Source organism: Echiichthys vipera (assembly GCF_963691815.1).
Source record: "Echiichthys vipera genome assembly, chromosome: X".
Taxonomy (NCBI): domain Eukaryota; kingdom Metazoa; phylum Chordata; class Actinopteri; order Perciformes; family Trachinidae; genus Echiichthys; species Echiichthys vipera.
The window spans coordinates 8,994,759-9,020,295 of record NC_139825.1 but is presented as its reverse complement, the minus strand read 5'-3'; the positions used below and the strand labels follow the sequence as shown (position 1 = coordinate 9,020,295).

The window sequence follows — 25,537 nt, the reverse complement described above, 5'->3', positions numbered from 1 at the left end:
TCCATTGTCAAGGTCCGTTGGACTTCTGCTGTTTTGTGTTACCAAAGTGGAGTTAGTTTGATGAAAAGGGCATCAATAGACCGAAAGGAGGGGCGGGGTTTCAAGTGAACACCTTCAACATTATATGATGCGGGGCTGTTTATTTCATTTATTATTACAGAGCACTGTTCTTGGCTGGCTCTGAGCGAATAAGATACATTGGAGATATTCGGCATGAAGGTCTCCAATCACACAGTAAAGAGGATAGGTTCTTGTAAAGAACGCTCATTTCATTTCATTTCATTTCTTTTCGGTTTGAGAAAATGTTGGCCATGAATAAGCCAGTGCTCTTTGTGACAGCTCAGAGGCACATTGGGTAATTTGGTTCTGCATGCTTCTGTTTGATTCGACTCTTGAAAGGAGGGTGAGATAAAAGTGGTCACATTGTATGTGCATCAGCCCAAGGGCAAACTCAAACTTACCGGCTTTTTTCCAACAATGAGTTTTTCCACTTTCTGAACCTGGGACACATGATCTTCATTAGTCTTGAGCTCTCGTTTGCGAATACGCTCATATATCCCTACCAGCATCTCTCGGGGGATGTCTTCCCCATCATCAACTCCTATTAAAGGATGAGAGGAATAAAACAGAGGGAGAAAAAAAAAAGAGGATTAAGTAAGAGATTTATGAGAGTTGATGAACCCCAGAATTTACTTATTTATTGCTGTGTTTTCACATATTTCTCCGAGTACAGACAGAAATATCCTTCAGAACTCTCTGAGGAAAAACACTTCTCATCCGCTCAATATTGTACTTTAATTACTGACACTCCAATAGACAGAGAATTGAGTAAGCCATGCCACAAAGCCCCTGCTAATACCCTCAAAATCTGTTGAGGGCAACTACAAAGCGATTTGCCCAAACAGCAAAGCTTTCTTGGCCATGACTTCTTCCTTCCTTTGAGGCGAGTATTTATCCTTGCTGCTGCACATTTGTGTCTGAAGATAACATTGGTTTTGTGACAGTAAGCTGGACATGGTGCAGGAACAGGGGGACAAGTACCTCGAAGGTTCTTAACAAAGTCCTCCAGCTTCATCTTCCTTTCAGGCTTGACGTTGGGGCTGTACATGTCTGTGTTGAGGAGGATGATGGCAAAGGCCAGGATGAAGATGGTGTCAGGATTCCTGAACTGCCGCACCACACCAGGGTTGCAGATGCAGTAGCGTTGGCTGGGAAGAGGTTATCAGACACAGAAACTTTAAAGTTGAACTGAACTGGATTTATTTTTGACAAGAAATCAATATCTATATTGATTTCTTAGAGAGAAAATCAAATTAAACGACGAAATTAAATGGATTTTTCTGCTGTGATCGAGGCCCCTTGTGTTGTGTGTGAGAAGCTTTGGTACTGATTCATAATGTTGGTCCTGTCATTTGATTGGTCAAATATCTGTGTGGGCAACTTCTTAAATATACTGTAGTTTATAATATCACTTCAAACACACTAACTTTGCCTTTTACTTAGCCATGTCTTGTCATCTTGTCATTTCACAGCACTCCCAATGTCTTTGACTCTGTACATTACATTTTGTCATGATTTGAGTCACAGAGTAGGATAATATACAGAGTGCTGAGGGCACAGGACTACCAGTCGTTTGCCATCAAAATATCTGGACTTGTATTACGTTATCAAGCACAGGACAAGCTACACGGAATACAAATTAAACATCACAGTGGGTCTTCATTTTGAAAAATTCAACAAAGTGCCTCTTTATTCGATAAATCTATAAGCTTGTTGAAAAGCCTTGGGTTGGTGTGTGAAATAAATCAGCTGAGTTGCACCAGAACACAGTACTAACATAGGGTTGTGGATCTTTGGATTCTCATGATTCGATTTCGATACTTGGGGTCCTGATACGATTCAATGGACTGCTATGTTCAAAATAAAGGCAGTGTGGCAAATAACAGCATGGAAGCAGAGTGAAGTGTGATATTCGAAAAGTTATAACAACTGATTACAATAATGTAAACACACAAAGGCAAACGTAAGACAAAGTTCTATACGTATTTGATCAAAAAATCAAAACGATAACTCTTAAAGTAATGTACCGTGTGCTTATGGCCAGGCAAAGCAGCTTCTTTGTACTTTTTTTCTCATAAACGTGATTTTAAACTCATAAACGTAATTTTCTGCTATCACATCTGCAGCTCTCTCACCTTGTTCAGGTGTTAACAGAATGTAGCCAAATATTCTAGCTGACAATTCAGTCTACTTTATCTTTGTTAAGGTTGGTGGTTGGCAAACACTGCATTACGATATCAGCTTAGCAATAACTGTCAGAAAAAAAACCTTTAGAAGTCAACTTTTAGAATTTGTGAATTGATTCTGAATATTAGAAGATAAGAATCTTGATTCTTACATGAATTCATCTTTTTGCAACAGCCCTAAAGTCTGATCTGCCTAGACATTAGAGACAGAAAGTTCACCCTTAAAGGACAAAGCCTCTCTGAAGCCTATAGTCTGAGTCACCATAAAGAGAGTCCATGATCGTATCTGGACTGGGCTGCAGGCGAGCGCGGGATGATCAGTTATCGTTATCTCCCCAGTGTAAAAGTGACTGCAGTGTTTACTGAGACTGGAATGTCCTTGCTCATTAGACCTCAGCAAAGCAAATTCTCTGTGGGCATGAAAGCACCTTTCTACCAGAGGTTTGGAGAAAATAAATGAGTTTCAAACAACATTCATCAGCTACCCCGAGGGAGCTGTTTCCCTCAACTTTTTGAACTAAATTTCTCTAATCCATTTACTGCAATGATCTGGTCGGACAGAGTCTGGATTTAAAATGACTCTGCACTGATGCTCGTATGCCTGGAAGGGTTAAAGACTTTTTGGTATCATTAGACATGTGATATGGTGCACAGTTAGCTTGTGCAATCCATTATACATACACGCTGTGCTGGTGGTAAATGCTAGACATGGGTATAAACCCTGTAATGAGCATTCTGTCATATGTTGCTCAATTGGTCCAAGTTGATGCAACACCTTATTTGCAAAATCATCACTTTATTCCTCCTTGCTGTGGAAAAACGACATGACTTGGGGTGTTTAGACACTCTAGATTGGTTTGGGAGATGAAACAATGTCATGTGTTGTGTCCCAGCTTTTAGAGGAGTTTCTCACCTGTAGGCCTCTATCAGCCGCTCAACCTTCTGGGCTTCTCCCTGCACTCTGATGTGTGCCTGGAATTTCCTGAGTGCTTCGTCCAGCTCCATAGCTGAGAAGTCCATTTCATCCACTACACAGCTGGTGAAAAACACACAATTAGTGGTAAGTGGGAAGATCAATCTGGATAGGAAAATACACAATCTTTTAAAATGTGAATTACTTGATTGTTCAGGAAAAATGCATGGGATTCAGTAATGTTTAACTACCTTTAATGTGTGGAACTTGTCTAAAGATTTTCAGTAAATTTTCTCTATCTGTGATAGATTATTGCTTCCCTTTTCTTTGCTTTATTCTTTCAAAAATAAACATTCCTAGAAGTGGCTATACAAGATTTCCATCCCCACTTTAACTTTTGATATTTGAGTATGTTTGACTGCTGACACATTTACTTTTACTTAAAGTGGTAATTCAATTCAATTCAATTTTATTTATAATGCCAAATCATAACAAAAGTTATCTCAGGACACTTTACAGAGTAGGTATAGACCATTTCCAAATCAAACTTAACATCAAACATACATTTTACATATTATCACCTGGTTATAGCTAATGTATTAACTACCAATTAATGCAACTAAAAGAAAAAAAGCAACAAAAGCATGCTTTGGACTCCTTTTTCAAGTAGGCATACTCGATGAATGTAAGTCCAATATTCACACTTCTTGTAGCTCTGTGTATCAAAGGTTGGATATGTAGAATTTTTATTAAGAGCTTTTAATAAATTATACACCCACGGGGCGCTTTGAGGGGTACAGAATGATAGTATTGCTTTTCCATAAAAAATATATTTAGTCTGAATTAATATTTTAATTTTTTTTTGACGGGTTTGACAATGACTTTCTGTCACGTTCTGTTTACATTGTAGCAGCCAATAGCTGCCGGCATTGAGGGTCGCCAGGGTTGTCTGTTGTTGGCTGCAGCTACTGTAGGCTGGCACTGGGTGAAATGGAGTTTCCTGCAGCTGCTTCGAAGCCTCAGTGAAGGGGGCGTTATTTGTCCCAGCAGCTGAGTGACCGGAGACGGCCAAAAACCAGAGTCAATATAGGCCAAGCTTTCACTCCCTGGACTGAGATAAAGGAGTTCAACGGCATTAAAACGCACGCAGTGTGAGTTTATTTCAAATAATTTCCTTGCAAGGCAAGCCCTCTTCCAGACACACAAACGCCTCCCTTCTGCATGAGTGCCCCCAAGGTCAGGTTCTATAGAGTTTTAAATACAGATAGTGCAAAACAGGCCAGCTTGCATGACGTTTACAGAACACAAGGTCGACTTGTCCTGTTCTTTGAGTTACAAAGACTCATAATTATAACTTAGACAGAGTCATTATTATAAATTTCAGTCAGTGTTGTGCTTTTATCACTGTACATGTTGTAAGCTTGTTGTTTGCTGTTTAGTCAACACTTTGTTAACGTAGCATTAAGCTACCTCAGCTTCCTACTGTTGGAAAAGACTTACATGAGAGAACAGCCCGCAAACATCCTGAAAGATACTAAAAGCTCCACAGAGATGAGAATAACCGCACAGCCAAGTGATTATTCTTTGTGTCACCACAAGCTACCCTTGTCCACCGTTCATTTCAAAATATTGATTAGCACAGATTAAATGCAGCATTTTCCACTGTGATATTGACATATCTACTTTAATAAAGGATGAGAACACTGTTCTATGCTAGAGGGGATTTTGACTTGGCTCCTCACAGCCCTGATACCCTGATACCTTGCATGCTAGGATTAATAGACGTTTTCCCAAGAAACCCTTTAGATATGCCTGTTAAACTGACAATGACAGACCTTTCCTGGCGTTATCCTCCACTGAATCTCAATGGGGTCTGATAGTACTAGTGTACTTCAAGTGAGTTTCAGATAAGTCAGGCCAGATTAAAGCAAGTAGAGGAGAAAATAAAGGTGCTTTTTTGAAAATCACCACTGGAATATACAAGCTCTTTACTTCCATTTCCTGTGAAAAAGGACAGCAGAATATAAATGGAGTCTCTATTTTTATCCAGGCATCACAGCAATTTCCTCAGTGGATTCTATTTATGTTTATGCCCTGGATGTAACTTAAGTCATTATGGTGTACTCAGAAACTCCAAAGAATTTGAATGAGTTTTGATTAAAAAACTGGCAACCCTATTTGCAATTAAATGTTTATGTTCCTGGGGGATGATAAAATAATAACGTGTGCACTAGCATAGTTGGCAAACCAAATCAAAACCGTGCTTTAGAGAATTCCAGGGTTGAGACAAAATGATCCATCCACACAGACAAAAATGCATCAAATAAACAATAATTTCTTCAAACTCACTCAAGGACATCTCGGTTGAACTGCTTCTGTCTGTTACCCAGGAACTCGCCAATCATCTGCCTACTCAAGCCTTTCCTTTGGAGCAGGAAGTGGGCCACACCCACAGGAGTGTCTGGAACAAAGTTTCGCTCAATCAGATATTGGATGCCTTTTTCTGGTTTCCTGGAGACAAAGGAGAGGGATGGGAGACAGTGAGCCAAAACGGGAAGGAGTGAGGACATAATCCAAATCTGTGATTATCCCACTGCACTTCTGCCCCTGGCCAAATGTGTCAGATGGGGGACAGAATTAAAGGAGGCAGGGAGGGAAGTGGTGGAATGGGATGAGGACTGAGAGTGGAGAGGAGGGAGCTACTTTTCTCTGCAGTGTTGATCACAAATGATTAAAAGAAACTTAATGGTCAGGTCTAAAAGAAACCAAATCCAACCATCTATGATTAAATGGAATTACACAGGTTCAGATGAACCACTCTGCATGAAGTGGAACAGGATGAGTCCCAGGCTTGTTTGCACCTTAAGTATTACATACAGATAGTCATATGTCAATCAACATTCAATCAATTACAGAGTTTGATATTGGGTTCTAAAACAAAAAAACATTCCCTAAATCACAAGTTTTCAATCACAAGAATTTACATAACTTCATCTGTCCCCTATTGGGTATGTAATGTGTGATAGTGTAGTTCTAAGGCAAAAAGGTACAAGCAATTTATCAGACTGTGTCTCTGTGTGAGCTGTTTGTTAATGGAGTTCATGTAGTGGAGAGTACATACTTGTTGAAGAGGTTTAGGCCAATGCGGTAGTGCCTCTTGCGGATTATGTCATTACTGAATGCAGGTGAGTCCCAGCTGTTGCGAGTCTCTTTGTGGTACGTCTGCTTGCTGAGTGTCTGCTCCCTCAGGCTGTCCCTGGACGAGGACTCAGAGCTGCAATTGATGGTGTCATTAGAGTTAGATGTGCTGTTGATGCTGTCATTGTCGCCATCAGAGAAATCAGATTCTGACTTGCTCTGCCGGTTGGCGGTGCCATTGATTGCCAGGTGGGCCTCCAGTTGTCGTGGCCGATGGCGGGGTGCGTCCTCTTCTCTGGAAGGCCCTCGGGTTGGAAGGCTGTGACTGATGTGTTTGGGGCTGCTCTGCTGGTTACCGAGGCTCCGTTCGTAGGCATCCTGTCTCTTCAAAGAGCTGCGGTCAGAACGATCACTCAGCTCCACGGAGCTGTCGCTCGGAGGCTCAATGGTCAGTAAGGGTAGGTGGTCTACTCTCAAGCGCTGCTCTTGGCACTCCAGAGATGGTGTACTGCGGCAGCTGGTGTCTGTGTCCCCTTTCTCATCCTTATGAGCCAGTGACCAATAGTCCTGGGACAAGTTGAGGGAACGCTGATGCAAGTCCGATTCTGTGCTGGAGGGTCGGTCCACAGATTGAGACAGGGGCAGTGGAGGTGACAGTTCTTCTTCATCAATGTAAAGGGTGACATCGCTGTAAGACGCTGTCATCTCATCCAGTTTGCGGTGTTCTGAAGCTCTGTGGGAAGGTTTCCCCTGGCAGCTGACCTCCCTTTCCATATCCTGGTGGCCTCTCCCTGGCTCCAACTGGTTGTCGTCACCATGCAGACTGCGGCAGTTTAGAGCATCATCTATTGACTCAGCTAGAGATTTGACCTGCCTGGAGAAGGCATCTTCTAGTTCTGTGATAGCGTTTGTGAAGTCGCTCTGTGGCGTGGGTGTCTTGGCCTGCACGCCCATCTCCCCACCATGTTCTGATTGCACCAGTGCACCAATTTTGGTGCCGCCATCTGTTAGCGAGACCTGCTTTCCCTCAAAGTAGGAGCTGTGTACTTTTTCAGGTCCTTCAAAGGAAAACTGCATTCTCATATTGGATAGAACAATCCGTCTGGACATACGGTTCTCAGACATAGAACTTCTAAGTCGCTCAAAGTTTTTGTTCATCTGGTACTGGCGGAAGGCTGTCTGGATGGTGCGGGCTGCATGCCGGGTTATGAAACGCCCACCATATTTACGCTCTAGCATCTCCACCTGCAGGTAGAGAAGAAGATTTTTGTCAGTATGCATCTGAGGAACAACTGAGAACGGTCTACATAGTCCCGTAGCTATGTAGTTTGATAGGCTGTAATGGAGATGGTTCAGTTAGTTCATTGCTTGAACTTAATATTGAATTTTGATCATGTGATGATGACTGAGGCATATAAAGAAAAAAGATAGTTAATGGACCTTGATTTAAGATTATTGTGTCAAGCCTCTAGAGAAGGGTAGAAATAATTTCTTTGGTCTATCACTTAGAATACATTTACTCTTGAAAAAAAGTGGTTTTGACCTTGCTACAAAGGTAGGACTATTACCTTTGGAAACATGCATTAGACAGAATGAAGAATGCTGCTGCTGTCTTATGTCCCTTAAAAAACTAAGTGATGATGACATTTGAAAAGGGCTTGAATTTAGGGTTTATAAGACTCAAATAGATCCCTGGGGAAGATGGATAATGTCAAACTTTGATGGAAAGCCAGTTTGACCGATAAACTGGTAATGGCACAAATAATGAAGAGGAATAGTTCTTGGAAGAATGACCACAAACAAGATTTAGAGGGAAAATATGATTAGGGACTGCAGTGCTGTTGGACATAAAAATGTTTTAGCATAGAGAGACCATAGATTAAGATGTAGTTAAAGCTAGAGACGATTAGAGGACTTTTACTGTTTAACAAGAGAGCCTTTCCACACAGACAGACACAGCTGATAGTGCTATATGGCCAAATCAATCTATCATTATATGACTGTTATTTCAGCTAGACTACAGCTCATAGTAACAGATAATATAAGACCCTGCAGGTAATGTAATATCTGTAAAATAAGATGAAGATGAAATCAATGTTAGACAATTTACTTGCACTTTATTAGGTTGGCAGGTTATTATATATCTCAAATAAATCATTCAGAAAGGCATTGTGTTTGGTCCAGTATTGGCATTATTTGGCTGTTGCTAACTGAGACCTCACACTGGAGGTGTCCCATTGTATTGCTATGTGTCAATAGGTGTTATATCCAAATGGATCCAAGCAGACTCACTATCAGATCTGATGACGTGGTGCATCATGATCATCATAGGAGAAAAAAATATGTTTTAGGCAGACATGTGAACTGTGAAGAGCAGGAAAAATGTATTGCTCCTTTTTTTTTAACTTTGTCTATTCATCAAAGGTTGAATATGTAGAATCTTTATTAAAAACTATGTATTTTTAAAAAAATACTATATTAATAATAATGAGGGGTACAGAATGAAAGTGATGCTTTTCCTTTAAAAAAATTTTTTAGTCTAAATTAAAAAATTTTTTTGGGTATTGCTGGTTGCCAGGGTTGTCTATTATTGCTACAGAAACAAGAATCAGTTTAAGTTGAGAGCTAGCTAATGGATTACACACTACTCAAAGAAAGACTTCCAGTTGAAGACTGACCAACGTTAAATACTGTTGTCAAATAAATTGATTGGTCCAAATGAGTCAAGCAGGCTTGACACACTCTGCAACAAACCTGGCAGAGTCCGACTGCTGGAATTCTTTTTTGTTGTTGCAACTATGATCTTAAGACACTAGATGAAGGTTTTCTGCTCATTCTCCGGAATTCAACCTTTAACTGATGGATCATCTCTCCCTGTTTAGGTCTGTTGTGTTGACCACATTTTTGATTGAGACTAATTATCCTCAGGTACATTAGGATCGGGTTCAACTGTCCATGTGTCCTTTTTAGATCCGGTCCAAAATATTGGACTTGTAAGGACCTCTACTTTCCAGCTCCTTTAAAACTAATATGTAACTGAGCAGGAAAATGCAAGATAAAAAAAGATTGTTGTGTCGGCTGTGTTAGCTGAAGGTCAGTCCTTAAAAGCCTGTTCTCATTTCAGTGCCTCATATACTGCTGTTTTGTCCCGGCCCTTGATGTTAAATACCAACGCGCAAGGTAGCCTTGAGCTCCTGGCTTTCAACTGTAAACCCATAAGCAAAGACATGTTCGCACTAAAATTCATCGTTGTGTGCTATCTGTTTGATAAATTTGATAGGACATGCTTAATAATATGATATAAGGCTCAAATATCGTCTATTTGTATTGTGATTTCCTTTTGTTTGGGTTGTTCCTCTTGCATTAATTAATTACAGAATTTTGTGGAACTTTGCCCCTCTCAGTCTATGCAGGTAGATTAAATTCAATGAAAAGTAAAGTTCTAGTAGTAGTAAAGTAAAGGTTCTCATTTTTATTGAGAACTTTAGTGTAAAAAGAACAATAATCGTTTCATGCGAAGTTAGAGAGATATTTTTTTTCCAGCTATACACTGACTGTTTACATGCAGGCACACAAACAGTGGGATGTAAAAACTAAACTGCAACTCATATAATATTCTCCCAACATATTTCACATCAGATTTTTGGAGAAATTTGATTTAGTATTGTATGTGCCTGTTATTACGAGCTTAGACAGCATAATTGTGTAACACGATATCTCAATATATGATTTCATCACAATATGATTCCATTAAAAGACAATAAATTATCAGATTAAAAATATTATACATTGGAGCAGCCAGTGGCTGAGTGGTTAGAGCAATCGCCCCATGTAAAGAGGATGAAGGTCCTTGAGGCAGCGGCCATGGGCCTTTGCTGCATGTCTCCCTCTCTCTCACCCCACTTCCTGTCTGTCCTATTTAATCAAGTCTTGTAAACTGCCAAAAAATAATCTTTAAAAAATATATATACATTGAAGGTATACAGTTTTGTTTTGGGGTTCTGTCTGATATAAAGCATATTCTCATTGTAATTATTTTACATGCAACTTTGCATACATTTTAAATAGGACAATATATATTTATTGTTCTCATTAATACCATGATATTGTCTCAAACATATGACCCAGGCCTATATCAGGTATTTACAGATGGAAGTCATCTTTGTATACCCCCTCACCTGTTTATCCTGTAGGTCTGATGAGAGCTCATAGCTCTCTGAGAGTGAACGGGAGCGCTTGATAGCCTCCTCCTCTGCCTGCTTGCGGAGAATGGACTGGGAGTGCTGGAGCTTGGGCCGGCGGGGTCGCAGGTGGGTTGGCAGCAAGATGTGTCCGTAGAGCGGGCTGTCCAGGTGGTCGGAGCCAAGCCCGCCGCTGTGGGTCACTGGGATGCAACTGTAGCCGCTGTTTGGGTCCACAGAGGCACCCACCTCGCTGCCTGGAGCATCACCTTCCACACTGCAACACGCAGAAGCACACTAGGTTAGTTTGCGGAGTCATTTTCCTGAAGGCATGCAATGCTTGTGTTTCAGCTAGAAGCTGTGACAGATGGAAAAAGTAAGTGAACTTTGATACTGCTGGCAGAGTATAAATATGAGTGAAGGAATTTATAGCAGCAGTCTGAGTGCTGCCTGTTGTCTTTACACATTCCCTAGTCCGCTAGAAGACTGCACCACTTTCTTGATTAGAAGAAATTAAGCTCCTATGAATAAATTGTTTATACCAAAGTACCAACATAAGGCACAACAAACACTGAAATCACAACCACATTATCAGCAGCTTAATCTTTCAGTGAAAACAGAGCGGCACAATGTCAAAAGTGACAAAAGTATGTGCAGCAGCACCTTTAATATGAATGCATATAAGTTTTAAAGTGAAAGATCAATGAAGATATTTGTCTGCTCACAGCAGCACAAACACCAACCTGGACAGCTGACTGGATAAACCCTGACAGAGTGTAGCAACGGTCGGTTGTGCAGCAGCTAAAAGTCAACAACAGATGTGTTCTCTTCCTCCATACCTCTTAGATTGTCGATTGATTAGCTGAGAGGTCTAAAGTGCACTGTGTTTTGGTACTTGGACACAGCTCAATACTATGTTGAGGTATCAAAGCCATTTTACTGGAAGAAAAACAACAGGAACCTGAACCTACAACCTGCTTCTGAATATGTGATATAACACACTGTCCCTCTCCAGTGACAGAAACCTGGATTTTAAGAAGTAAAACCTTTTTTTCTGTACAGAAGCAGATATGAGTGTTAATATAGTAAGTGCTGCAGGAATTATTCCTAACACCTGGATATGAGTTAGCATTTTTGCTCTTATGTTTCCCTCATTTCAAAGTCAGTGGGTTTTTTTAATGGGGTTTTGGTTTGATGCCTTAAAGAACAGCTGAGAAAAAAGTGAGTACACATTTTGAGCAATCAAAATGATGACATCCTAGTGATCATGGAATGAACTGCTCAGATTACTTCTACAAATAATGCTTCACTCCCAAAACACCAGTCCATTATTTTAACATGTCTGTTATGTTGTTCATTAAAAGAGTATTCCAGAGACTTTTTATTGCACTTAAAGGAAAGGAAAGAGATTTGAATACATATTTCATTCAAGGTGAAATGAGTGTGATAAATGATACCCGTCATTGGCCTGGCCTTTGCAAACAGATTACTAGAGAGTGGCATCTAAACATCCTTACATTCAGTGTTAAATCATTGGAATCTGTTCTCATTCAAATTTATCTAATTCGTGTCAATGCACTCGGTAGCCCTGTGGGTCAAACACATGATGCTCCATTACAGTGGCTGTTTGTAACACAGGGAACATGTGGTTAATGTGAATTCAAACAGAAATGCATGGTTAGGTTCAAGTAACAAATCTATATGGTTAGGGTTAGGAAAGATGGTGGGTGCATTTAAAATAAGTGTGTTTGTAACGTCACTGCAGATCCACTGGATGTGAACACGAACCACAATAGTTCAACATTCGGGGAAAGAACTTATCTGCGTTCTGAAAGAGTTAAAAGGGACCACACTCCGTTCCGAGCATCAGGTATGGAGCTATAGAACCAGGTAGCAATTAGCATAGCTGCATGCCGCTGTGAATATAATCAATCACATAACTCCCCTAAAACCTCAAACTTCTTGAAATGTATTCATTTCAACATTTAGTTTTGTGCACAGACTAAACAGATGAGATATTATGCTGTAATTACTCAACTTTAGAGGTTTTATGCAGCTATGTTCCCTTGTTTCATAGAAACAGTAAACAGCTGCAGTTAAATGGACAATTTACCGATTAACATGGACGCTAAATAGTTATCCAATAAGATGTGTGTTACATATAGAACTACTGTAAATAATAGTATTCCCCAGAGATGAGATGGTTTGGTGGATTCCAGCTGTGTTCATCTCTTCAAACACTCACTTGAACAACTCAAGCTGTTAAACAGTCCTTATATATCTTGTGGTCTCCAACAAAAAAGTTGTATCAGCCACAGACCAGTTTTGTTTCTGTCCCTCCAGGAGCACCATCACCTCTTCATGGGGGAAAACGCAACAACAACCAGAGAGAAATGATCTAAACATGCGTTTACATGGTTATTAGGCATAAAATGTTGCCAGTCAATGAATTATCAAAGATTTACACCACCCCTCTCACCACTGACTTGGTTACAAGAAAAAGCATCAGTCACACCTGCTGCAAAATGGCCTCAAGCAGAACAGTCGGAAACTGATACAGCGGAGACTTTAGTGTCAAACAGGAACAGCATGTCGGTTGTGTGGAACTACTGTGGTTTTAAAAAAGAAAGATGCGGCACAGCGTCAGGTATTGTGCAGAACATGCCGTGCTACTGTTACTACTTCTCAGGGCAACAGCATAAACCTGTATCAGCACAAAAACACCACAAAGCCATGTAAGACAGTTGTATGGCTAAAATGCTGAGCACCAGTGCGCCAGGCAAGACATATCCCCCAGACAAGGATCATTGACGGAAATGTTTGAAAGTGCCAGTAAGATTGGCCTACATATAATTTTAAGTTACATTTTCTGCAGTGCTTAAAAGTGCATGCCATAGGTTTATACTTTACAGTGTTTCCCTTAGGTTTACAGCGTTGGGGGGCGCTAGACAGAAGGATCGCAATTATACAAGCAATAATCAGAGCCACAATACAAACTCAGTTTAAATCAGTGTATTAGCCACACTCAGCATCAGCAAATGTCTTTTGAATAATAAGGTCCAAATAATGTTCTCCAACAGAAACAGTCCATATAAAAAAAAATCAAAACTCACTTCATGGTTTCAAGCACAACAAAATCAAGAAAGAATTTCAGTTTGTTTAATTCTGTATTAGTGTTTTTTTGTAGGAGTGAATCATCTTCTCGAACTAAATAGTATAGGAGCTCTGATAAGTTTTCATTTCGTTTTTCCTGTTAGGAGTGGAGCCTCTTCCCAAACAATTTAACAAACGATCTTTGAACAAGTGAATCTCCAACGCTATCGAGTTTTCTGAGAATTGTAAACACGTGACCATGAAGAGACAGAATTTACATGCTGTCGTGTAAGTAAGATTAATAACATAAGGCTGTTTAGTTTGTTTACTAAAATTACAAAATATAGAGCTGTTCTATAGGAAAGGGATCCTTATATGACTCCTGTTGGGATCTGACACTATCCAGAAAATATTTTGGGGGGTGGGGGGTGGTGGTGCTGCTGCACTGCTTTACGTTTTTCTTACAATGGCCTTGTTTAAAAGCCACTTTTGTGTGATTTGTTACAGAACTGAGAATTAATGTTTAAAGGTCAGCAGTGATTGACAGCTGTCAAGAGTCCACAGCAGATGAGATGCAACATGTGGTCTGGCCCTGTGATTATGTGTAAATGAGAATGCATTTAAGAATAGACAATCTCCTGTTTTGTTCTCCATGTAAGAAAGGGCAAATACAGAAATGTAAGGACATGAATGGTCAGATATTGTCTACAGTTCATTATAAGAACAAGACTTCAGACTTCAAAGCTGCAAAGGTTATATAGTATATGAAACTCTGGCAATTAGATTATTTTCCAAATTGTTCAGCCTTGATTTATAATTCCAAAAGGAACAAATGTATCAGATAGACGAGTCCTGACGCGTTTCCGATGATGTATTGCGTAATTTCCGGTGCTTGAGTGTGTGTTGGTCACTCGTTGTTTCACTGTTTGCTGATCTCACTAATCTCAGCTGTTTTTGCTATAATGCTCACCACAGCAGCAAACTACCGCTTAACATTTAAACATCCACTAGTTCTAATCAAGCACTCACATCTCTTCTTCTTTCAGCCACTATTTCACTAATTCTATAGTGTTTAACGTTACAGGCTATCTGTTTGTATCCACTTTCGCTTAGCAGTTAGCTTCACGGCTGGTGATGGCTTCCCCCGCTCTCTCTCCTGCTCTCTCTTGCTCGGAGTGTCTTATGTTTAGCTACTCCTCTGCCTCCTTTAGTGATAATGGTAATGGTAAATGTAATAAGTGTAATATATTTGTAACGCTGGAGGTGAGGCTTAGTGAGTTAGAGGCAAGGCTCCGCACCATGGAAACTCAGTCTTATGCTACGGTAGCTAACCGGCCATCTATAACTATAACCCGTGCAAAGCCACATAGTGTAGCATTAGCTTCTGCTAGCCCTCCCCCCAAGCCCTGAGCAGCCAGGGTGACTGTGAGAGGAAAGCATAGCTCTAAATTGAAGCCGATGGTTGACCATCCGCCCGTTCATGTTTCAAATAAGTTTTCTCCGCTGAGAGTGACATACCTGCTGGTTGGCAGCTCCATTCTGAGAAACGTGAACTTAGCGACACCAGGGACTATAGTAAAATGCCTCCCAGGGGCCAGAGCGGGGGTGACATTGAGTCCTATTTGAAACTGCTGGCTAAGGATAAACAGAAATATGCACAGATTTTTATTCACGTCGGCGGTAATGACACCCAATTACGTCAATCGGAGGTCACTAAAGTTAGTGTGGAGTCAGTGTGTGCATATGCAAAAACTATGTCGGACTCTGTAATTTTCTCTGGTCCCCTGCCCAACTTGACCAGCGATGACATGTATAGCCGCACGTCATTCCGTCATTGGCTGTCTGGATGGTGCCCGGTGAATAATGTGGGCTTCGTAGATAATTGTCAGTCTTTCTGGGGAAAACCTGGTCTTATTAGGAGAGGATGATATTCATCCTACTTTGGAGGGTGCAGCTCTCATATCTGAGGGCCCGTCTACACGAAGACCCGCTTTCCTATCCACACACAGCCGGCTTTGTCAGAGCCTGAAAACGTTGTTGTCTGGACGGCGAAACTGCATAATTTGTTAAACAATGCGGTCATCGCCCAACTCCGACCTCTAACCCCCGTGGCGTTGCATAACAACAACAGTGCTGCTGCAAGAGGAGAGAAACAGACCCATAGACTGTTTACTGAACTGTACTCTGAGCCACATGCATGGGAATTAATTATGCCGACCACAGATTTCTCCCTTTTCCCTGATGGTCTGAATAAGGAGCTAAATTGGTCGCTAGTAGCTTTTCATGAATAAAGTTGCCAAGAAGGTCGCAAAAAGTAGCGAGACAGTGCCCGCCTGTGAGTGCTTTGGGACGGGGAAGGGGCTCACAGCAGCTCCCTCTGCTTGGTGAGGACACTAACTACAGAGCGATTTGAGCATCAGAGTCCAAAACACCACAAAAGTCTCCAGTAACACCAGAAACAGTCGACAGATTTCTCTCTAGGGTGGATGAGGAGTTGGAAAGTCGCCAGATTTAGCGAAAAAGTCTCTGGTGTTTGTATTATGATTATACACAGCGGCTCTCCCTCTCTTCTTCTCCATTATGGGTGTATTTCTTTGGCAGTTACAGTGCCACATCCAGGCTTAAAAAATAAAGGCAGTAGTGGTATAAATATTACAAATTAATTAAGCTACACACACACACACACACACACACACACACACACACACACACACACACACACACACACACAGAATTTTATTTCATTCACTCTTTCAATGTTTGTGTTGTTAATGGATAAAATGCCAAATATCCCTGCAAAGAGTTTGTTCAGCTAGAGTGGTGCTGTCCTCTACCTAAAGAATATTTACCAAGAATAAGGCTTGGTATAGAATAAGGCCAAGAATAAGAGAATTATAGATCACAGCTCGAGTTGTCTGATACCAGTATTGGAAATGTCTCTGGTACTGCCTAAAAAGCAGGTATTGGTCAGTATGCAAGTCTATGCACCAATTCAATACCACATAATTTAGCCCCCTAAAAATCTATTCCGTACTTTATCTATGTTTTTTTTCCATCACCACTGACTGTTAAACTAGATATTAAAAGAAAGTTCTATGGCATTCTTTCTCTGAATGTATATGTTTGTATTTGTAATGCACTGGTATCAGATCAGTACTCGGTATCAGCAAATACGCAAGTTCAGAATCGGTATAGGAAAGGAAAAAATGGTACTGGTACATCTCTAATCCCAACCATCCAGGTAACAGCATCTTCTCCCTGTCGAGGTCATGAAGAAGTTACTGGATACACCAGACCAGCACTGACAGGAAGAGCTTCAACCCTCAGGCCACTAGAATCCTAGATGAGGACACTGCTTAAGACCAGTGGCAGCTGCTGGTCTTTCAAGGAGGGGAAGCTATTTTTTCCGGCCTACATCATAAATGTGTTTGTTTATTTATATGTAAATTCTACCCTTCGTTTTTTTTTTTGGTGACATTTTAGGGGAAGCTCAGCTTCCCTTGCAGTCTTAGAGCAATCGCCAGTGCTTAGGACTGCCCCCATGTTACACATATATTTTTATTATTACTGTTTTAATGCATAGATTGAAGTAATTGATAGGATGACACGTCACTGTATTGTATTTTACATAATTTTATGTAACAAATAATTTTACTGACCCTCAATGAAACTTAAGTCAAAAGCAACTGGACTTGGTTGTTTTTCTAGGAAGACGGTTCACCTAGGCCAGTCCCAGCCTGGTCAGATGCGTACATGAACTGATGAAGCCTCTTGGATGAGAGGTGAAACGTCTTCCTAGACAAACAACCAAGTCCAGGTGCTATCCAAGTGCTTTTGACTTAAATTTCTTTGGGGATAACGATGATATGGACAAATGAGAATATTCACAGGCACTTTGACTGACTATATTCCATGGCTTTGACTTACTTAACGGTAGAAACTACGGGTTCAGGACAGTAGACTAAAGACACTTCTACACGTGGGCAGGAAGAGCCAGGTATTGAACCGCCAACCCATGTGAAAAGTACTTCCTGTGACAAGTCAAATAAAGTCAGTGGAGCGCCTCTTTAAATGTAAGGGATTACATCCACATAAAAAGGTGTGCACTTCCCCTTCTACCTTATTTTAGATTACAGGATTCATTTCAAAAACCCTCAAAGTGCCACAGCATCCCTAACCTGACTTGGGATGGATTGATTGCATAATTCCGATTTGCTCTGCATGTCCATCTGGGAACTCTTGTTTGGAGATCTTTTGGAAAGGGGCAAAAATACTGGTTGCTGATTGGATAAACTATCTCTCTATCACCAATATACAGGCCAAATCGACCAATCAGATCATTGAAGAATGGGGCAAATCTCAGAAAGTAAACAACAGGTGCCCGTAACATACTCCAACAGAAGGATCCAAGAAAAAAAAGAGTTAGTGAGCGGCTTGCTCGATAACTGCGCTCATGACATCTACGGAAACCGCCATGTTGTTTAAACTGAACAGTTTCTTCTCATTTCGTCATGCTTAAATCCACCTCAAAACCAACGCTGATTGGTTCAGTCGCTTGGCAAACGGCTCCAAATTTTCTTCGCCGCACGGTACCAGATTGCTACATGACATTGCATAAATTGCTGTCTTGTGGAATTATCATTTTTAAAAAAAGATTATTTCTATGGCAGTTTTTCAACCCTTTTTATTAGAGAGGACAGATATGAAATAGGGTGAGAGAGGCTCTTTACATGGGGCGACTGCTGTAACCACTGAGCCACTTGCCTCCTGGCTGGTAGAATTTTAATGACGTGTTTGTAGCGGAAGGTGATGCGACGGATCCAGCGGAGGGGGCAGGTGAAGTGAAGACAGATCTGGTGTCAACAACTCCCCTGGAGATGCCCCGTTTGTGCCACTGAGTGGCTTCCTCAAGTGGAGCCTATACTCATTGTGTCACACTGAAGTGATTATTTAATTACTCCAACCTGCCACTCACACACACAACCTGCCGCTTCTGGGTTTCTTTGTTTTGCTGTGTATTCACACCGACTGTCTTGTGTGTTTGTCACAAATGAGTAACTCTTCCAATCAGTTTGAATAAGAATCAGAGGCCACTGGATAAAGAGCAGTGAAATATGACTCTACTAAAGGCTCATTGATGAAGCCCAGTCCTTGCTGAATCATGAATGAAGCCCACTTTATTTACACAAAGTGTGCTGCTTGTGAATGACATCAGCAGCTCTGCTCTGCCACAAAATCCACTGCATTAAAGGAAATTCATCCAATAAGGAGTAACAGTAATTGATAAACGCTTTCTTCTTTGATCTCATTTGGGTCTGGCAGCAGTCCCTGACCGAAGGAGCGGCCATTAGTGAAATATACAACCTGCATCATGAGACAAATTCAGAGTCAAATCAGAGAGTAAGTACATCAGCCATTAAAAGTACTTCTACAGCACACACACACACACACACACACACACACACACACACACACACACACACACACACACACACACACACACACACACACACACACACACACACACACACACACACACACACACACACACACAGTTTGGCCTACCGGCTGTCTGATTCCAGCTCCAGCAAGGACCTGTCAGAGGCACATGGCAGACACCACATGTTGCCTTCTTGAGTCCTTACACCAGACCCATCACCAGCCTGCCCTCTGTTACCCCATTCCTGGGCTAAATGTAGCTCAACAGCCCAACCGCACAGCCTCACCCTGAGACACCTCTCTAGCTCTGGCCTTCCTTCAGACCCTTATGGGGAGGGGCGTTCGCAGGAAGAGGGAGGGAATTCCTCCAGAGGAAACTGGGTCGTGTGGCAGCGGGAGCACTGGTGCCCCACAGAAAAGGAGGGTCTTAGAAAGGAAGGGGCAGAGAGAGATTCAGCAAGTTGTCGTGGTGATAGCATCAGATGGGCTTTATTAATAGCAAGAGAATCTTGGAAAAGATAAGCCTGGGGAAACCCCTGGATATACCATTTTAGCTGCTGTAACTGTGGAGGTACAGCTGCAGTAATGTGACCTCCATATAACTGTCCTCAGATGTCAACCTTCAGCTTCATACGGAAGACAATCATGGCTTTACAACAGCTGATCAAAGGCCTAAACGGAGTGCTTAAAATGATACGATCACTATCACAGTCTTCTATGAGCAACAGTGGCTTGACCGCCAAGCTATCCTTTAAACAAATAACCCAGTTAATAGGGAATGTTTGGCCCACATCCCCTCCAATCTCTGTGCTGATGTTTACAGTGATTTTCCCCAACTCCTATTCCCCTGCCTCGGCCCAAAAAGTCGGCAGTGAGGGGCCGGTCCATTTCCATATAATGGCATCATTACCCAAACAACAGGTGTGTATCAAGTGGACCAAGGATGTTATTGAACCAAAGAAACCATGCAGCGTAAAGCACCAGGATAACACAGCTCATATTGATGAATTATATACATCTTTGGTGCATACAAGCCTCAAGAAAATACATTTCATGATGTGTAAACAATCCCAATTACAGTATATAATAAGAGTGAAGAGGGAGCGGGTGCTGAATGCCTCTTTTATGGGCCATTATAGAGCTTAATAAAAAGGACCTAATGTTTCCCATATGGTGAAGGGTCATGTAAAGTGCAGCAGACAGAGATACTGAGCATATAAAGTTAATTATAGTTCATTATAAAATGTGTTAAGATGAATTCTCAGAGGACAAATGTGGACAAAAAAATCTCTGACCCTCCATTCTGGAAGTGTAACTCAATGCTGATGAATCAATGCAAGTGAACAATGCTAACCACGGAGCACAAGGAGATTTCAACCAGCGGCAGGAAATGTGATTTCTGTAGAGCCCAGCACTAACTGAGTCAGTTGGTTCTCTTTAGCATTAATGATGAGTGGTGGGATGAAGAGAGGGGTTGATGGACTGATGAGAGGGTCGTTCACCAAGGATGGAGAACGGAGACATTCGCCAGGGATGAAGGACTTGGGTCGATCGTCGGGTTCATGGCCAGAAGCCTTTCATTGTAGTGTGGACTACTGAGCTGCTTTCTTATTAAAAAAAAGGGGGGAAGAGAGGAGAAGAACCGGGTTTCTGGGGGGGAGGGTTGTGAAAACTGAGATGAACGAGAGAGAGAGGAAGTAAGACACAAATATATATATGGTTGCACAGGTCGTTGAGTTAATGAGACACAGGTGTTTAAATGTGAAGCGTGAGTGGTGGAATTAGTGAAGGGAGTGGGATATGGTCTTGTTCCTGAACCTCCCGGAAGAAAGGGAAGGAGAAAGGATGGAGGGATGTATGTGCAAGATTGGAAGTGCAGCCTGCGGACGCAGGGATGAAGGAAAACATGACACCAAGCAGACACAGGGGGAGCAGGCAAGGGGGGCCCCATCGGGGGATCTGTCTTTGAGGGCGTGCTGGAGGCGGGCAACCGTCCAGTCGAACACAGGAGGTGGCAGGATCCAGGGTCCGAGGTGGCAGGATCCAGGGTCCGTGAGCCAGCCGCGGACATCGGGAGGAGCGCCCCCCCGCCGAAAAATGGCGACGGTAGCGCCTGCATCTCCGACGGGGTGCAGAGGGAGAGGGCGATGCCGGGCCGGAGTTAATGAGACGTAAGTGTCGCGTTAATGAGACACGGGTGTTGCGTTAATGAGACACGGGTGGTTTAAATGTGAGATATGAGTGGTGGAATTAGTGAAGGGAGAGGGGTATAGTCTTGTTCCTTAACCTCAGTTAAATTAACTACATCGAGAGCTGAAGGTTAAGCAGCCAAAGTTAACACCCTCTACATCTGTTTAAATGCAGAGTGGAACATTTTTACAGCTGCCTTTGATCAGACCTCAGGTTATTTTTGTCCCTCTCATCTCTATCTGTACAGTGAATAGCCAGACTGAACAGCAGTCAGGAGAGGATGGATGCATTTTTACCTCGCAGATAAGTCTGAATGTGTGCCACATGCTAAAGGGGAGGCACCCATCAACACACCATGGCTCTGTGACAGATCTACATTGATTCATGGACTTGTGTCTTGAATGTGTGCTGTGTTTGAGGAAATAGAGCTTATGTGAAATGATGATCATGAGGCCCGACATTTATACTGAAAGAGAAGATCAAGATCAAGCCACCCTTTGCTTGACCTTCTACTCTCCTGGTCCACCTATATTACTGTTTAATCGGGGTACCCAGCCGCTTTCTTGCTAATTAAACGTTACACGCTGTTAGCCACTTTAACTTAGAAGTTAGATTCTCGGCTGGTGATGGCTTCCCCCGCGCTCTCTCCTGCTCTCTGTTGCTCGGAGTGTCTTATGTTTAGCTACTCCTCTGCCTCCTTTAGTGATAATGGTAAATGTAATAAGTGTAATGTATTTGTAGCGCTGGAGGCGAGGCTCAGTGAGTTAGGGCACGGCTCAGAACCATGGAAGCTCAGTCTTGTGCTACGGTAGCTAGACGGCGACCTATATCTTTAGCCGGTGCAAAGCCACATAGTGTAGCATTGGCTTCTGCTAACCCTCCCCCGGCAATCCCTGAGCAGCCAGGGTCCTCCTGGGTGACTGTGAGAGGAAGGCATAGTTCTAAATCGAAGCCCATGGTTAAACATCCACCCGTTTAAGTTTTCTCCACTCAGTGACACACATGCTGAGGAAACAACACTGGTTATTGGCAGCTCCATTCTGAGAATTGTGAACTTAGCGACACCAGGGACCATAGTAAAACGCCTCCCAGGGGCCAGAGCGGCCATTGAGTCCTATTTGAAACTGCTGGCTAAGGATAAACGTGAATATGACAAGATTGTTATTCACGTCGGCGGTAATGACACCCGATTACGTCAATCGGAGGTCACTAAAATTAATGTGGAGTCGATGTGTGCATATGCAAAAACTATGTCGGACTCCGTAATTTTCTCTGGTCCCCTGCCCAACTTGACTTGCGATGACATGTATAGCCGCATGTCATCATTCCGTCACTGGCTGTCTGGATGGTGCCCGGTAAATAATGTGGGCTTCGTAGATAATTGGCAGTCTTTCTGGGGAAAGCCTTGTCTTATTAGGAGAGATGGTATTCATTCTACTTTGGAGGGTGCTGCTCTCATATCTAAGAACATGGACGCAGTTGTTAGCGGTCTAAAACCATGCCAACCCAGTGTTGGGATCAGGAAGCAGAGTCACAGTTTAATACACCAATCAATACTCTGCGCTGCCCTTATCGCAGGTGCCCAGGAAGCAGAGTGGCAGTCTAACACACCTCTATGAGCTCCCTGTGCAGCATTTTCCAGCTCAGTATTATATACACTGTGTGCCCCAAGATCATCTAAATTAACCAGATCAAAAATGAACAGAAGAGGCGCTATACAGAAAAACTTGATACAAATCAACACCAAATCTGCGATAATGCAACAAAATCAGAAAATAAAATGTGGACTTTTAAACATCAGATCTGTGTCATCTAAAGCTGTTTTAGTAAACGATCTGATATCAGACAACCATATTGGTTTACTCTGTCTGACTGAAACCTGGCTGTGTCCTGAAGAATATGTTCGCCTAAATGAATCCACTCCTCTCAGTCATATTAATACTCATAGGAGGCATTGCAGCTATTTATGACTCAGGCCTATTAATAAACCCTAAACCTTAACTAAATTATAATTCATTTGAAAGTCTTGTTCTTTGTCTTTCACATTCAACCTGGAAAACTGTGCAGCCAATTATACTTGTTATAGTGTACCGTGCTCCTGGTCCGTACTCTGAATTTCTGTCTGAATTCTCAGAGTTTCTATCAAATTTAGTCCTTAAATCTGATAAAGTATTCATTTTAGGAGATTTTAATATTCATGTGGACGTTGTTAATAATAGCCTTAGTACTGTGTTTATCTCTCTTTTAGATTCGATTGGTTTTAGTCAGAGTGTACATAAACCTACTCACTGTTTTAATCACACCCTCGACCTTGTTTTGGCTTATGGTGTGGAAATCAATGACTTAATAGTCTTTCCACAGAATACTATTTTATCAGACCATTATTTAATAACTTTTGAATTCATATTACAGGACTACTCACCTCTAGGCAAGAGTTTCTACACTAGATGTTTATCTGATAGTGCTATAACTAAATTTAAGGAATCGATTTCATCTGCATTTAATTTAATGCCTTATCCTAATTTTCAAGATTCCTGCATTAACGTTTCTCTGAAATTGATCACCTTGTTGACAGTGTTGCAGGCTCACTACAGACAACCCTTGACTCTGTTGCTCTGTTAAAAAAGAAGATAATAAAACTGAGGAAGTCAGCTCCGTGTTATAAATCACAAACCCGTGAATTAAAACAAGTATCGCGAAAATTAGAAAGTAAATGGCGCTCTACTAAATTGGAGGAATCTCGCTTAGCTTGGCATGAAAGTCTAAAACATATAGGAAGGCCCTCCATAATGCCAGAGCAGCCTATTACTCATCTTTAATAGAGAAGAATAAGAACAATCCTAGATTTCTTTTCAGCACTGTAGCCAGGCTGACAGAGAGCCACAGCTCTATTGAGCCATGTATTCCTATAACCCTCAGTAGTAACGACTTCATGACCTATTACCTATTAGAGACAAAATCAACTCGCTTGGCACAGATTTTTCTTCAAACCCAGGAACCCAGGATCCAACTGTACGACCTGATATGTTCTTGGACTGCTTTTCTACAGTCGACCTTAACAAATGAACATGTACTATTTCAGCATCAAAGCCCTCTACTTGTCTCCTAGACTCTATTCCAACTAGTTTACTTAAAGAAGTGTTACCTATTAGATATGATTAACATGTCTTTATCAGCAGGTTATGTACCACAGTCTTTTAAAGTAGCTGTAATTAAACCTCTTCTTAAAAAAACTCAGTCTTGATCCAGAGGTACTAGCCAACTATAGACCTATATCTAACCTTCCCTTTCTCTCTAAGATCCTCGAGAAAGTAGTTGCCAATCAGCTGTGCAACTTTTTACATAGTAATGAGTTATTTGAGGACTTTCAGTCAGGATTTAGAATGAATCATAGCACTGAGACTGCACTGGTAAAAATTACTAACGACCTTCTAATAGCTTCAGACAAAGGACTTGTCTCTGTACGTGTCTTACTAGATCTTAGTGCTGCCTTCCACACTATTGACCATCACATCCTGCTACAGAGACTAGAGCATCTGATCGGCATTAAAGGAACCGCACTGAGCTGGTTCATGTCATATTTATAAGATAGATCTTAGTTTGTACATGTTAATGACAAATCCTCCATGCACACTAAAGTTAGTCACGGAGTCCCACAGGGTTCTGTCCTTGGACCGATTCTATTCACCTTATATATGCTTCCCTTATGAAGTATTATAAGGAAGCACTCCATAAACTTTCATTGTTATGCTGATGATACACAATTATATTTGTCGATCAAACCAGATGAAACCCATCAGTTAGATAAACTTCAAATGTGCATTAAGGAAATAAAAAGCTGGAGGACCTGCAATCTGATGTTAAACTCTGTTAAAACTGAAGTCATTGTACTTGGCCCCAAAGGCCTCCGAAACTCAATAGCTAAAGACATTGTTACTCTGGATGATGTTGTGTTGTCCTCTAGCACCACAGTAAGGAATCTGGGTGTTATTTTTGATCAGGATATGTCCTTCGATTCTCACATAAAATTTACGACAAGGACTGCATATTTTCACCTGCGTAATATTGCGAAAATTAGGAACATTGTCTCTCAGGAAGATGCAGAACAACTAGTCCATGCATTTGTTACTTCTAGGCTGGACTACTGCAACTCCTTATTATCATGCTGCTCCAATAAGTCTGTTAAGAGTCTCCAGTTGGTCCAAAATGCTACAGCTCATGTACTAACTAAAACAAATCGGAGAGAACATATTTCTCCTGTATTAGCTTCTTTGCACTGGCTACCTGTAAAATCTAGAATAGAATTTAAAATCCTTCTCCTTACCTACAAAGCTCTT

At 41.6% G+C, this 25,537-nt stretch overlaps 1 protein-coding gene across 4 annotated transcripts in view; it reads right to left on the bottom strand.

The window, feature by feature from the left end:
* Positions 1–25,537, bottom strand: part of iqsec1b (IQ motif and Sec7 domain ArfGEF 1b) — a 345,135-nt gene that overhangs the window by 8,957 nt on the left and 310,641 nt on the right. For 3 of the 4 annotated variants that reach the window (XM_083939507.1, XM_083939510.1, XM_083939509.1), the window contains 6 exons: positions 10,476–10,755; positions 6,281–7,542; positions 5,509–5,670; positions 3,160–3,282; positions 1,042–1,208; positions 462–601 (listed from right to left, as the gene is read on the bottom strand). In XM_083939507.1, the coding sequence (XP_083795633.1) occupies positions 462–601; positions 1,042–1,208; positions 3,160–3,282; positions 5,509–5,670; positions 6,281–7,542; positions 10,476–10,755 (2,134 nt within the window). Of the gene's footprint in view, positions 1–461; positions 602–1,041; positions 1,209–3,159; positions 3,283–5,508; positions 5,671–6,280; positions 7,543–10,475; positions 10,756–19,136; positions 19,297–25,537 lie in introns of those variants that run through there. The other variant, XM_083939508.1, reaches the window with a different exon arrangement.